The 14,111-nt window shown below is 37.3% G+C and overlaps 2 protein-coding genes across 2 annotated transcripts; both read left to right on the forward strand.

Moving 5' to 3' along the window:
- The first annotated feature begins 354 nt into the window (after positions 1-354).
- Positions 355-6,164, forward strand: LOC143303320 (uncharacterized). The gene is made up of 2 exons (XM_076622630.1): positions 355-2,088; positions 4,423-6,164. The coding sequence occupies exon 2, from the start codon at positions 4,809-4,811 to the stop codon at positions 6,162-6,164; it is 1,356 nt and encodes a 451-aa protein (XP_076478745.1). The 5' UTR covers positions 355-2,088; positions 4,423-4,808.
- A 149-nt stretch (positions 6,165-6,313) lies between these two features.
- LOC143303317 (uncharacterized) lies at positions 6,314-11,469 on the forward strand. The gene is made up of 2 exons (XM_076622626.1): positions 6,314-6,458; positions 9,282-11,469. The coding sequence occupies exons 1-2, from the start codon at positions 6,442-6,444 to the stop codon at positions 11,110-11,112; spliced, it is 1,848 nt and encodes a 615-aa protein (XP_076478741.1). The 5' UTR covers positions 6,314-6,441; the 3' UTR covers positions 11,113-11,469.
- The last annotated feature ends 2,642 nt before the right edge of the window (positions 11,470-14,111 follow it).

Consider the following 14,111-nt stretch of genomic DNA (forward strand, 5'->3'; position numbering starts at 1 on the left):
AGCTGAACATATACTGTGGAGACGCATCGACATCTGGCAATTATCTTACTCCAGGAATAGGGTCTGCGCGTGGCGAGCCACGGGACAAAAACCGTTGGAATATTTACTGTCACGTGTCGCCACGAATATTTCTTTTAAGGTATAGGATTTTAAGCTTTTGAGCTATAGGATTACTCCATACCTTTGTTAAACAAAGCGTTCATCCCTTGGCCGCGGCTACGTTGGGCGACAGACTGTCGCCTCGAGCCAGAGCTCACTATCACCAATCTCGAACAATTACAATCGGATTAAATAACTACAATTGTTTAATTACTGCTATAGTAGACTCTAGGTTACAATGTTGCGGGGTTATCCAAAGTTCCAAAGGCTCCGGTGTTCTTTCATCTCCGACAGATGAAATATTTTTATTCTCTGATTTATAATTTTGGAAGTGTAAGGATTTCGTCGAGTGAACGAAGAATATTCGTAACGGAGTACCACGTCTTTAAATCAGGAATTTTTGATAAATAAGTAACGTAAGGTTTTCTGAAGCAGATTACTGCAAAAAAAAAAATTCATCATAAGTATTTATAATATTAGATAAATATTAAAAATGCCTTTTTATGCAAATGCGAGAGGTATATTACCATGAGACTGTGTTCGCATGATAACGATGATAATGGTCGCAGAAACTGTTTTTTGCCTAACGGTATTTTAACATAGACATCGTGTTTTTTGATGGTTACAAAAAAAAAATTAAATTTTATAGATTATGTATAATCAATTAATTCAGTGATCAGAATTTTAAAGAAACTTTTTAATAGAATAAATGAGAACTCGAAAGGGCAAATACGTGGAATTGTAACGATGTGTTAAGGTGTAGGAAGATTTAAGATTAAGCTGTTACTGTTAATTTGTGTTTCCGCCTGTTTGCACGCGTCTGACCATAGACCGGCACGCTCTACTGCGGCTGCCAGGCATCCGCTGCACGTGAGCAATCGTATTTGAATATAACATCTGTTTGATTTGTTTTTACCAACTTTGTGTACCACTAATTACCAGTGGCGAAATTCAGAAATTATTCCTATTTCCTCGAAACAAAAAACATAGAATCTCGTCTTTTTAGATATATGATTTTACTTGGATATGTCTTACAGTTCGAACACCTAACCGATTTTCTGTACATTTAGTATTTATAATAATAGACTTTAGACTAGCTTCACGTACGAATATACAGGGTGGTTGGTAACTGGCGGTACAAGCGGAAAGGGGGTGATTCTACGCGAAAAAAGAAAATATAGAATAGAAATCTTTCGTTCGAGGCTTTGTTTTCGAGTAAATCAACTTTGAATCTTATCTCGTTATAACGGATCTCACTGTAGATCGTTGTCTCGATGGAAAAATTAAGAAAAAAATTTTTATTCTATATTTTCGACTTCTTTCGCCCCCTTTCCGCTTGTACCATCAGTTACCATCCACATCCATTCCATATACATCCTGTCCATAAAATTATGAAATACCTACATTTTTCAATTATGTTCAAAATTCTACAGACCTCCCCCTTCCCCGAAATCTCATTTTGCGCTTTCGTCAATCATAAAAGTTTATTTGCGAAAACAAGCAGCCCAAGAAGAACAATTTGCGTCAGTCTAAAATTACCATCACGCATCAAGGAACGTACCTGACGTCAACAAACCTGAAGTCCCTCCCATATTTAACTCTACTAAGCCAACCACGGGAGTTCCGCGTTCAAAATACCAATCGTTCGTTTATTTGCATGAGAAAAGATTTGTCGGTGGCTGGGGAGGAAACGAGCCGAAGCGCGGATAGGTGAATGTCGGAAGAGAAGGGGAAAACTTTCCGAGTCCTGAAACAATTTTCGTTTCGAACAGCTCGTCCTGCTGGTGGGGAGGGTTGCATAAATATTCGAGGTTGCGCATCGTGCTCGACATAGTTGGAAACTGCTGGCAAGCGAACAAGTGGTGGAGAAGGAGCACCACAACCTAGTTTCGCCACAGCTCAGTACCAGTTGCGCTCCATACGAGTGTTCATCCAACCTGCTCGAAAGGGTGGAATTCCAACGTGAAGACATTGAGTTCGGTGCCATCGGTGAGTTTAAATCCACTATATCTTCTATGAAATCATCGTGACGCTAAATGTAGTTACAAGAAATCATTCTAATTTATTTCTGTGTGTAATTTCTTTTCTTCATTTCGCGTTGTTTCTTACTTGGTCAAAAAGGTGAGGAACTTTTATGCGAGGATACTGTTGATAAATTTGCATCGTCCATCCTTTATTGAATTTATACGCAAGACCGTCGACGTTGAGTTTCGCTCGATCATTGTCTATCGAATAATTATAAAATTTATTCTGATTTTTGTGCGTCTTCGGTCCTTTCCTTAGCTTTGTCCGATTCTTTTTTATTTGATCTGATTGATTGTAGCAATTTAAATACGAGGAGACTGCTGGTCAGTTCGAATCGATTATTTTCTGTGCAGTAATCGTAGCAAAATGAATATATTCTAATTTATACGTGTCCTTTGTCCCACTTTGTGCCCGCTCTTTTTCCCCTACTTTCTACTGTTTCGAGGCATGAATGAATCCTCTGAACTTGTTGCTCTGGCAGTGAATGAAAAGTGAAGTTTAGGATTGGAAAGTGAAATGAAAGTTTCAATTCCTCGCTTGTGTTTCACCTGTGGAAAGAATCTTCATCAGAAGTTTGACATTTTTGATAGACGCAAGTGTTTGTGCTTACATTTAGATTTTAGAAAGAATTTTGAATTGTATATGTCGATTACGTATATTGGTCATTTAAAAAAATCATAAACACTGTTCAAACTTCTAAGGTACAATGAGAAAAATACAATGTTCATCATTTTATCTTTCCCATGCATTACTGTACTATTACTTAGTGCTGGAAGTTATAAATACCTCTTGTCGTAACTTATCAAAATGTTCTGCTCAATGATATAATCCCATTCATCCCCTGTCATTCCCACCCACCATTTACATCTCATAACATAATAATAAAACAGTACTTGACATGATTAATAACATATTAAAAGCGTCACCTAGAAGAGATGAATTATTTCATAATATAAACTTTCATGTTTATTAATCCCTTAATGTTTTTGTATTCTAATACTTTTGTATATCGCTTATGCTGTAGGTTGAATATGCAAATTAATATTTTTATAGATATAATTTAAATAATACTCGATAATAGCACTGGATAATATTATATCGAGTACTATTCCTCGAATATTTTACACGTTTTTCCATATTACATAATGGAACATAATTTTTGTCTATATTACGATGCTTCTAATTAAATTTAAATATAAACGAAAGATTGCTTTCCTTCAAAGTTATTGAAATTCGTAAGAAAAGCGAAAGACAAAACAGAATCGATGTATCGATTAATTCCTTAAAAATTTCTACTCGATAACTGGCCCTTAACATTTCACGAACTATACGCGTTTTAATATTCATGGTTACAAGAAAGTAAGAAGAAAGAAGCCGAAATAGGTCGACGCGTGTTAGCGGCATATTTTTTATTCATGTACCCACTTCAAAGTCGTCTATACGTACCTCACCGACCTAATACGAACAGCTCTCTTTTCGGTCTCCTCCCTTTTATTTCTCTCGCATTTTTCTTCTTCCATTTCCTCCTGCCCCCCCTCTCTCTCCCTCTCACTCTCTCTCGTTCGTTCCTTTGGCCTGGATATTTTTCGCGTGGTTCGAGCAACGATGAATTTCCGTGCCGCGAAATTGATGACACGAGGGATAATGAAAATTTATCGAGTATAATAGCCGACGTTCTGATCAAAGACCAAGCCAATCCGTGCCTAAAAAAAAAAATTTTTGGATACCGTCAATGAAGCTGTATTATATTTACATATAAACTATATTATATATGGGACGCAGGTGTTCTATATTAAACATAGCTAAATGTTGGAATACAACGATATCAGTCGCATGCGGATAGAGTGTTTGATCGTACAGATTCTTCCATTCGTTGCCCAGCGCCATCCCCACTAGCGTACGTTCGTTAGATGTACCGCGGCGGCTGGCGTGTCACAGACGAAATTCGAGCAACTGTATATAACAAACCGAAATTCCGAACGCCTTATCGCGTGTGACCGTCCGGTCAGCACCCGTTCTCAGCCGCCTGAGTGGCATTCGATCACTCCAGCCGTTCTCCGAATTTTACACTAAGTATAAACAAAACCTTCTCCCACTCCAACGAATGGAAGAATATAAATGCTCCCTTCAAAATCATCCAGTCAGTCTAATAAAAAAATTCTTAACTAATCCAAGTATCGAAAGTGTATCATCGCGAACCGAAAAAATTGTATAAATTGAGTAAAAAATAAAAAGAACTTTATCTCCTTTTCGGAAATTAACAAGTTCCTTACTTTTTACCTTAATTTTACACGACAGTTTTAGCGATCCTGCCAGGATCTATTCACTTCAGTGCAAACGAAATTACGATTTCGGCGTACGCGCATCATTGAAGATCGAAGGATCAACGGACCCAGTGCGAATCTTTGCTACTACGAAGCCCTGCAGCAACTTTCAACGTTCCATTACGGTGAAACTAGACGAGAGGACTACGGTCAGCGCAGAGCAAGCCTACGAATAAGATTCGGAATCTAGAACCAACCAGAGAGGAAACATCCCTGATACTCCTCAACGGTCATAGCTACTACGGTAAGCTGAAAAATCTGGATTCATTTTCACGATACCGTGTGAGAAAACCCAGTTTCTCAAGCGCTTCGAGTTCAAATAGCAACAGTAGTTCAGAATCAATAAGCTCAATTAGAATCATGCCCACATCACGAAAAGACAAAGTCGAAACTATTGAAACCGTTTCTACAAACGGAGGTACGGACAATTCGATTCGTGCCATACTCGACGTAATACAAAAACAAATTGAAATTCTTGCGCAACGTGTAGAAGAGACACAACGGACGGCCGACAGTGAAAATAAGAAGCGTGCAGCGGAAATAGAACTATTAGGCAAAAATATCTCTAAAATAAAAATAGGACGCGACGCTACTACAGAACTAGGCTCCCTTATTACTATGGACGAATCTGTTGCCGCGAGAGATAGAACTTCCCCACCATGCGTTCCAATTCGAACAGAAGAATTCAACCATCCCTCTTACGAAGACCGTCCACCGCAATTCGCCTCTCCGAGCTTACGGGCCAAAGACGCGATAGTATGTATTCCGCAATTAAACGGCGAAGACAATATCGGAGTAGAAGAATTCATACGCGAAGTACGCGAATTACGAGCCATGTGTAGCGAACCCACGCTACTATTAAAAATGATCAAAATCGGGAAAATCACGGGTAAAGCCGCAATGGCCATCTGCAATATATCGATATACGAATACGGACACCTGTACGATGCCCTAAGACGAAACGTAGCCACCCAAGACTCTGTTAGAGAACATCAAGACCAGCTACGCGAAACGAGACAGCGTCACGACGAAAGTGTGCAAAGTTATATCATCAGATTCCGCAGAGCACTCAATAAGTTACAATACAGTATAACGAACGAATACCGTGACGAAATTACTAGACGAGCTATGAACGACAGGATTTTAAAAGACTCCGTGATCGATTTTATCCGAGGCCTGAAAGGCGAAATAGGACAATTACTACTCGCCAATCCACCATACAATATCCTTGAAGCCGAAAAGAAAGCCACCGACATCGAGCGATTCTTCAGGGAAGATCGAAATCGACGACTAAAACCAATAGAACGATTACGACTTCCTGAGCAGCAACGACTAACAACCAATAATCCTAATCCGATCACTAAAAAACCAACTCCAACACCCAATCCAATGCCAAGAAGCTTCCGACAAACCGAACAAATACCACTTGCCCAAAGGACACAATTAAAATGCTTCAAATGCAACCAAATCGGACATGTCTCCAGTCAATGTAAAAATTTTCGAACACCCAGCCAATTTCCGAGACCACCAGCAGTCCACAATCTCGAGACACACAAGGAAGAAATAGAGGAACCAATAGACCAGACCTACGAATTAACGCCACAACAGGAACACTACCCACAGTACTTTTACGATCCGACGGACAGCGACATAAATTCCTCATTGACAGCGGAGCAGGAATTAATATACTCAAGCGAAGATGCGTATTACGACTAAGAATAACAAAAGAACGGAAATTCTCGATGGGACACTCTAAATTTAAAACCAACGAACACGCTTTGATAAAACTATTTGGCAAAACTCTAGAATTTTTTGTGGTAGAAGACAACTTTCCAATTATATAATTTATATTGAATTATAAATTCAAATTTGAACTCTCGAATCAACAATTAAAACTTGACAATAATATACTTTTATTGCAACAGGAAAACGACGTACCTCCAAAATAAGCAGTGTCAAAAACAGTCTACCTGGAAGGAAAACCGACAACGATATGCTTTATCAATGGTGGTGAGTGCCCAGCCAAAATGACTAATTTTATCGAAAATTCAAATACGTATGATCAAGTCTCCACGTTTAAAGATTTAGTTAGACTTTCGCATATAGAGAAAACTCTCCGTGAACCAATCGAAAAGATATTGCTGTTCTACCTCGACGTATTCAATCTAGAGACCGACTTATTACCATGCACTAATCTTGCTAAACACACAATAACGTTAAAAGAAAATAAAATCATTAACACAAAATCTTACCGACCGCCTGAATGCCATAAAGAAGAAATCAAACGACAAATGGACGAAATGCTACAAAAGAACATTATAGAACCATCTGATTCTCCTTACAATTCACCAGTCTGGGTAGTACCAAAAAAGGCAGACGCCTCAGGGAAACAGAAATGGCGAATTGTAATAGACTTCAGAAAAATAAACGAACTAACTGACCAGGACGCATATCCATTACCTGACATAGACGACATACTATCCCAACTAGGCAACGCAAAATTCTTCTCAGCCCTCGATTTATCCTCCGGATTCCACCAAATCCCAATGGACATAGACTCTAAAAAGTACACAGCATTCTCCACACCACAAGGACACTATCATTACAATAGGATGCCATTCGGTTTAAAGAATGCACCTGCAACATTTCAACGCATGATGGATACCGCGCTAAGAAGACTCATAAATAAACATTGCTTCGTATATTTAGACGACATTATAATATTCGGACAGTCGATTGAAGGGCACAATAGCAACCTCGCGATAGTATTGCAACGCCTACGCGAACTCGGACTCAAAATACAGCCGGACAAATGCGAATTTCTCAAACCAGAATTAGAATATCTTGGACATATAGTAACCGCCGAAGGTGTAAAGCCAAATCCCAAAAAATTAGAAGCCGTTAGCAATTTCAAACAGCCACGTAATCCCACAGACATCAAATCGTTCTTAGGACTAGCAGGTTATTACCGTAAGTTCATCAGAAACTTTTCTAAGATCGCGAAACCATTGACCGAACTTACAAAAAAGGAGACACCATTTCATTGGACAGATAAAACCCAGGAAGCATTCCAGACATTAAAAGACAAACTCTGTTCATCACCCGTACTAAAATTCCCAGACTTTGCGAAACCATTCACATTAACGACTGACGCCAGTAACGAAGGTATAGGTGCAATCTTATCACAGGACGGACATCCATGTTGTTATATCTCGCGAACTCTAAACCCACCGGAACGAAATTATTCCACTACAGAAAAAGAACTTTTAGCAATAGTATGGGCCGTGAAACGCCTCCGACAATATCTGTTAGGACGGAAATTCCTCATCCGAACCGATCACCAAGCACTAAAATGGTTACAGAATTGCAAAGACCCCTCATCACGCTTGATGAGATGGCGATTAGAACTAGAAGAATACGAATACGACATAGAATACACGAAAGGAAAAGATAATACTGCAGCCGACGCACTATCTAGAATACATGTTCTGACCAGACGACGCGAAAATTTGAACATAGAACTCGATAAAAAATATCACGATTGGGAAAAATCTACCGACGCGTTACCCAAAATTCTCAAAATGACTCCGAACCGTAAATCTTTCTATCAATTATTCAAAACAGAGCTAGGAAATTACGACAGAATCGAATGGTTAACTAAATTAAACGAAATTATTCATATAAACGAAAAGATAAGTATAGGCGACGACAGTTTCACAGAGACCGAAAAGAACGCGATCAAACAAATTTTACTATTCCTGAACGACACCGTAAAAGAATTAAATTTTGCATGGGAACCAATTCAAACATATAGCGACGAAGAAATAGACGAATTATTGAAAGAAAATCACGATTTAGTAGGACACCCCGGTATACAAAAGACATACGACCGCATTCGTGAACGGCACAGAGTACCAGATTTGATGAAACGTATACAACAACATATAGAATCATGCGACACCTGCCAAACATCTAAAACTACACGTATCAGACCGCGCGAAGAACCTTGTATCACCGACACACCCCTCGAACCAAACGATAAAATTGCTATGGACTTATTAGGCCCACTGAAAAAGACGAAAAAAGGCAATCAGTACATTCTATCCATACATGACGAATTGACAAAATACTTAATACTCGTACCACTAAAAACTCAGCAAACGGAAACAATTTGGAACGCACTCTTGAATCATTACATTTACATCTTTTCCGCTCCAAAAAAGATATTAACTGACCGCGGACAGAATTTTATATCTAGTTTAATGTAGCAGTACGAAGACGCGTTCAAAATCAAACATATCAAAACGACATCCTTCCACCCACAAAGTAACGGATCGTTAGAACGGACACACGCAGTAATAACAGACATGTTAAAATCGATACAGCGAAATTCGGATGAAGAATGGGACGATCAACTTAACTTTGTATGCCTTGCATATAACACAATGATACACGACTCTACTGGTTACACGCCATTCGAACTCACATTCGGACACCAAGCCAATCATCCCTCCACAATATCCAAGAATCCCCAACGCACATACGCAGACGAAGTCACGTTCCGCAAAAAGGAATGGGACTCTAGACTCCGACACGCTCGCGAAACATTGATCAAAAGTAAACAGCGATATCAGCGCGATCAAAAACGTAAAATTATAAAACCTCAATCAGTTTTCAAAGAAGGAGACTCTGTTTTAATACATAACGATCATAAAAGGCATAAACTTGATGTGGAATGGTTAGGACCGTACACGATTGATAAAGTATGTACTCCATACTATCTGATTCAAGACAAAAAGATACACGGTAATCGTTTAAAACCTTACTTTCCAGGTCGACGCTCCTCTTTGCCGGAATAGTATCCGCGCAAATAAATATTACACCATTAGAAGGAAACTCTGTATTCGTAGAAAACATAGGAAAAGGATATTTATACAGCGACACTGCCAATGTAATAGTAGGATTAGACACTAGCGACATATACGAACAGATAAGCGCAATAGAATCATATAAATTAACGATAGACTCACGTGCAATCAGCAAACAATACGTCGAAGAGTTAGGCGGATTACAAAATCGCATCAATAACCTAAAACAACTCGCAAAACACTTGAAAGCGTTAACACATACCCGGAGCACACGAGGTTTGCTTAACATCATAGGTTCCGTATCGAAAAGTCTGTTCGGGACTCTCGACGATGATGATCTTACGCTCATAAACAAAAATATGGACAAACTATTCGATGATAATAATAAAATCAAGACCATAATAGCTAATCAAACAGCACTTATTAGAAAAATTGTAAACTCAGAAAACCTAAACCACTTAGAGAGATCATATAGTGATATATTAAAATTACAACAGCAGGCAAATATCGATAGATCTATGCTTAAGATGATCATGAAAGTCGACACCGCGATGCAAACTTTACACTTTCAATTAGATGAAATACTTAACGTCATGATATTAGGCAAACAAGGAATAATTAGTCCACAAATACTTGACCCCAATGAATTCATAGAAAATTACGCCAAGGCAATAGGTAGCCAGATGTACAACACCGCGATTTCTGCCAAAACCGAACATTTTCAATTCATACTCGACATCAGTGATCTTAAAATCTTCACAATAGATGACAAAATATTTTTCAAAATCATAGTACCTTTAGTCTCTAACACAGAATGGAACATATTACAAGTATATCCTATCCCGAGTAAAAGAAATGGAGTATTTTTGGCTCCAGTAGTCGAACATCAGATATATTTAACTTCAGGTCTTTCATTTATAAACGCTGATATCGAGTATTTCAACAAACTTTGTAAGAATCGAGCCGGAACCACTATATGCAAACAAACACTACCAATCCATGACAGAAATTCAAAAACCGATTGTCGCAGCGAAATAATAAATTTCAAACCACACATTGAACATTGTCAAATAACTGTACTTAAGATTGAAGACATTAGCTTTATACCGCTCAAAACTAGCAACTGTTACATTGCGATACCAGCAAGTCCGATAGAAATAGACACAATTTGCCAAACGAAACATACCTTACAAAAACTTGACAAGCCTTCCATCATAAGAGCTAACACTTCTTGCGATATATTGTACAAAGACGAACACATGCGTATAGGCGAAACAAAAAACGAAGTCATATACGAAATCAAAACAAAAACCCTAGCGCTCAAAACAAACGATAGTTTCACTCATCTATTAGATAAACTCGAGCGAGCACCGAAGATAATAGATAATTTACAAGGCTATAAAACAACGATCGATAAAATAGGCGACGAGATAGAAGCTCTTAATTTCGAATATAGAATAAAAAATATACAGTATTGGGGACTAACCACGCTCCAGATATTAGGGTATATAGCATTAGGCATACTAGGTATATATGGATTAAACAAAATAGGGGTATTCAAATGCATCAGGAAATGTATACCGAACAAATTATGTATCAATTTATTTTGCTGCCGAAATGAAACTGTAATCAACAGCCACAATGCGACAGCCCCACCAGTACCACTCACCCTGGGCTCAACACCCAACATCTATATTCCAACCAACACATACCACTCAGATGAAGAGGAGGAATCAGCTGTACTTTTCAAGCCACGTCAAGTCCGATTCCACAAAAGTCTTCTGAAGAAAACTTGAGGGATCAAGTTCAATCTAAGAAGGGGGGAATGTCACAGACGAAATTCGAGCAACTGTATATAACAAACCGAAATTCCGAACGCCTTATCGCGTGTGACCGTCCGGTCAGCACCCGTTCTCAGCCGCCTGAGTGGCATTCGATCACTCCAGCCGTTCTCCGAATTTTACACTAAGTATAAACAAAACCTTCTCCCACTCCAACGAATGGAAGAATATAAATGCTCCCTTCAAAATCATCCAGTCAGTCTAATAAAAAAATTCTTAACTAATCCAAGTATCGAAAGTGTATCATCGCGAACCGAAAAAATTGTATAAATTGAGTAAAAAATAAAAAGAACTTTATCTCCTTTTCGGAAATTAACAAGTTCCTTACTTTTTACCTTAATTTTACACGGCAGGCGCGTGCATGCTCTTCCGAGAACTCGGCGGAAGAAACGTAAGGATATGGATGGAACATTGGGCACGTCGGTGTCGCGCCTTGACAGCGTAACGCTTTGTATCGAGAAGCTGCTAGAAAGTTCCGTGGCACGTGACGTTACACAGACATCTACTCAGGTCACACTCATTATAGAGAGTGGGGGTTCAAAATCTTTACAAGCGCCACAGGTCACTAAGGCAGTTAGTCTGTGAATAACTGGCCAACTGTCTACATTCCAGAACGCACATTTATAGCTCTCGAAATAATTGTTTAATAAATATCACATTATATTATTTCAACATAAACATTGTGTCTTCCACAGAATATTAATCCTAATTCCAAGATTAAATTCTAACACTAAATATAGGTAAATGCAATTAAATAGAGTTAAATATACCGTAATGAAATATATTTAGTTTATGAAACTTTTCCTACATTAAATGGGAAAATTATTCGCATAGTTGGAAATTCGTGTAGTATCTATAATAAAAATTTATAAAATAACAAGACAGCTCAGAGGACTTTTCAATATTTTTTATTTCGGTATATATACTGCATTTCCATTAATCTTCGTTTCAGATATTTTTAAAAGTTACTTATTAATATCACTTCTAGTCATTTTTTAACATTATTCGATAAAGTTACATTAACAAAATCGTGTTTTTCAATTATACCATTTACTACTCTTTATCTTCATGATTATAATTGATTATACAAGTATCCCATATATCGTAGTGAAGCAATTGTGTATAGTTGTAGCATTGTAAAGTTATGACTCGGAGACAACAAAATCGTAAAAATTCTTAAAAAAATTGGTTGACAGAATATCCTACCAAGTATTATTTTCAGCGAAGCAACAGGTTTTGTCAAACGTATAACCTTTATAAATTTCTGACGTAAAGTATTTCAAATCTATCTTCTCCAAAAAGAAGAACGTCGTAGGATAAAATTGTACATTTTAAAATGTACATTGTAAAATTATACATTTTCGATTTATTTCTTCACGTAGAAAATTTTACCTTATCCTTTATAGTACGATTAATGAGACGCACTAAATATTTGAATGCTACGAAACTCGTAAGAACCAGTTGTACTATACTTTAACCAGTTACACATACTAAACGGTATCAAGTAACTTATCGATCAGTATCGCTTTCCTTTAATATGAAAGAACGAAATAAACGTAGAACAGAATTTTTACGAACAGAGAAAGTATCAGGTTGTCCGGAAAGTGTCTTTCTTTCGCAAGCGTGTCTTTTACAAGGATGCACCTTCGTACAAACGTAAAACCAAGTCTGTGAAATTTATCTCAACAGAATATCGTAATTCGATAAAATAATATAAAACAAAAAGACGTTGTGCGTCTATTATTTCCTCATAAAACGAAAGAAACTTTTTGGACAAGCTAATAGTTTTCGAAAGATTTACGACTTGTCTATGGAAGACGAGGGATTGAAAGAACGCCGAAGAATGAGGTTCAATGGATGAACCAGCAGGAAGTTCTCGAAGCAGCCGCGAATCGCGAGTACCCCCTCGAAAAGAGATGAAAGTGAATCGAAACTGTAAGACTGTTACGACTTTTCCTCTCCGATATTCGTGAATTGAATCACGGTCAACTCAGCTTGAAAGAGAAGTTCGATTAAAAATCTTCTATTGTTAAATTCCTTAGTCACTCAGGCAGATCCATGCGATTAACTCTTAATTAGTATTCTTGGTACAGCAATAGTTACTCAATTTTAGAGTTTCAATAATATACGTTGATTTGTATTTCGTACTTTACGTAATAAGTATCATTGATATTATTTACGGCGTAACACTAAATAATAATTTAAATTTCAATATTGAAATTCTGTAATCATATATTAAAATATTGAAATTGTATACTGAAAGTATTTCATTCTGTTAGCTTAATTTGCTCAGGAGCCACGCTGATCACCTTCATAAATTCAAGCACAGAGAAAAATAACAGAAAACAATTACAAACGCTTTTGAAAATTTACCTTGGAGCCTGTGACTTTTTACAATTCCTTGCGATAGATAATTGCAAATTTGGAAAAATAGATCGTTCGTTTTTTAGCATGCTGAATATTAATTATATTCTTAAATAATTAAATCGAGGAATTTTATATTAATTTTATATTTTTCACAAGGCTGATCAGTTTCTCGTGTGAAAATCTCAATGAAAAGAATTGATATGCTATTGTTAAATTAATCCTCGTCTTAAATCCTCGTTACTGATCTAATTTATACAAAATAAGGTTACACACTTACAACAATAAAGAAGCTATAGAGCGGCGAAGATATCCTCAAAGAAGGAGAGAAGAATCAATTATACGAGCCATTATTCGCCACTTACCTAATCTTAATCTAAATCTTAAATCTAACTGCACTTAATCTTAATCTTAAATCTAACTGCAATTGTCCTTTGTTAATTTTATGATTTCCATTACGCGAATCGAGTTGAGTGTAAAAATTCTGTTTTACGACTAAACCATATTTACGACTAAACGAATCCTTACAAAACATATATATAAACATAAACATATATATAAACATTATAATGCAGAGATTGGAACACAAT

This window comes from Bombus vancouverensis, chromosome 11, assembly GCF_051014615.1.
Source record: "Bombus vancouverensis nearcticus chromosome 11, iyBomVanc1_principal, whole genome shotgun sequence".
Lineage (NCBI taxonomy): Eukaryota > Metazoa > Arthropoda > Insecta > Hymenoptera > Apidae > Bombus > Bombus vancouverensis.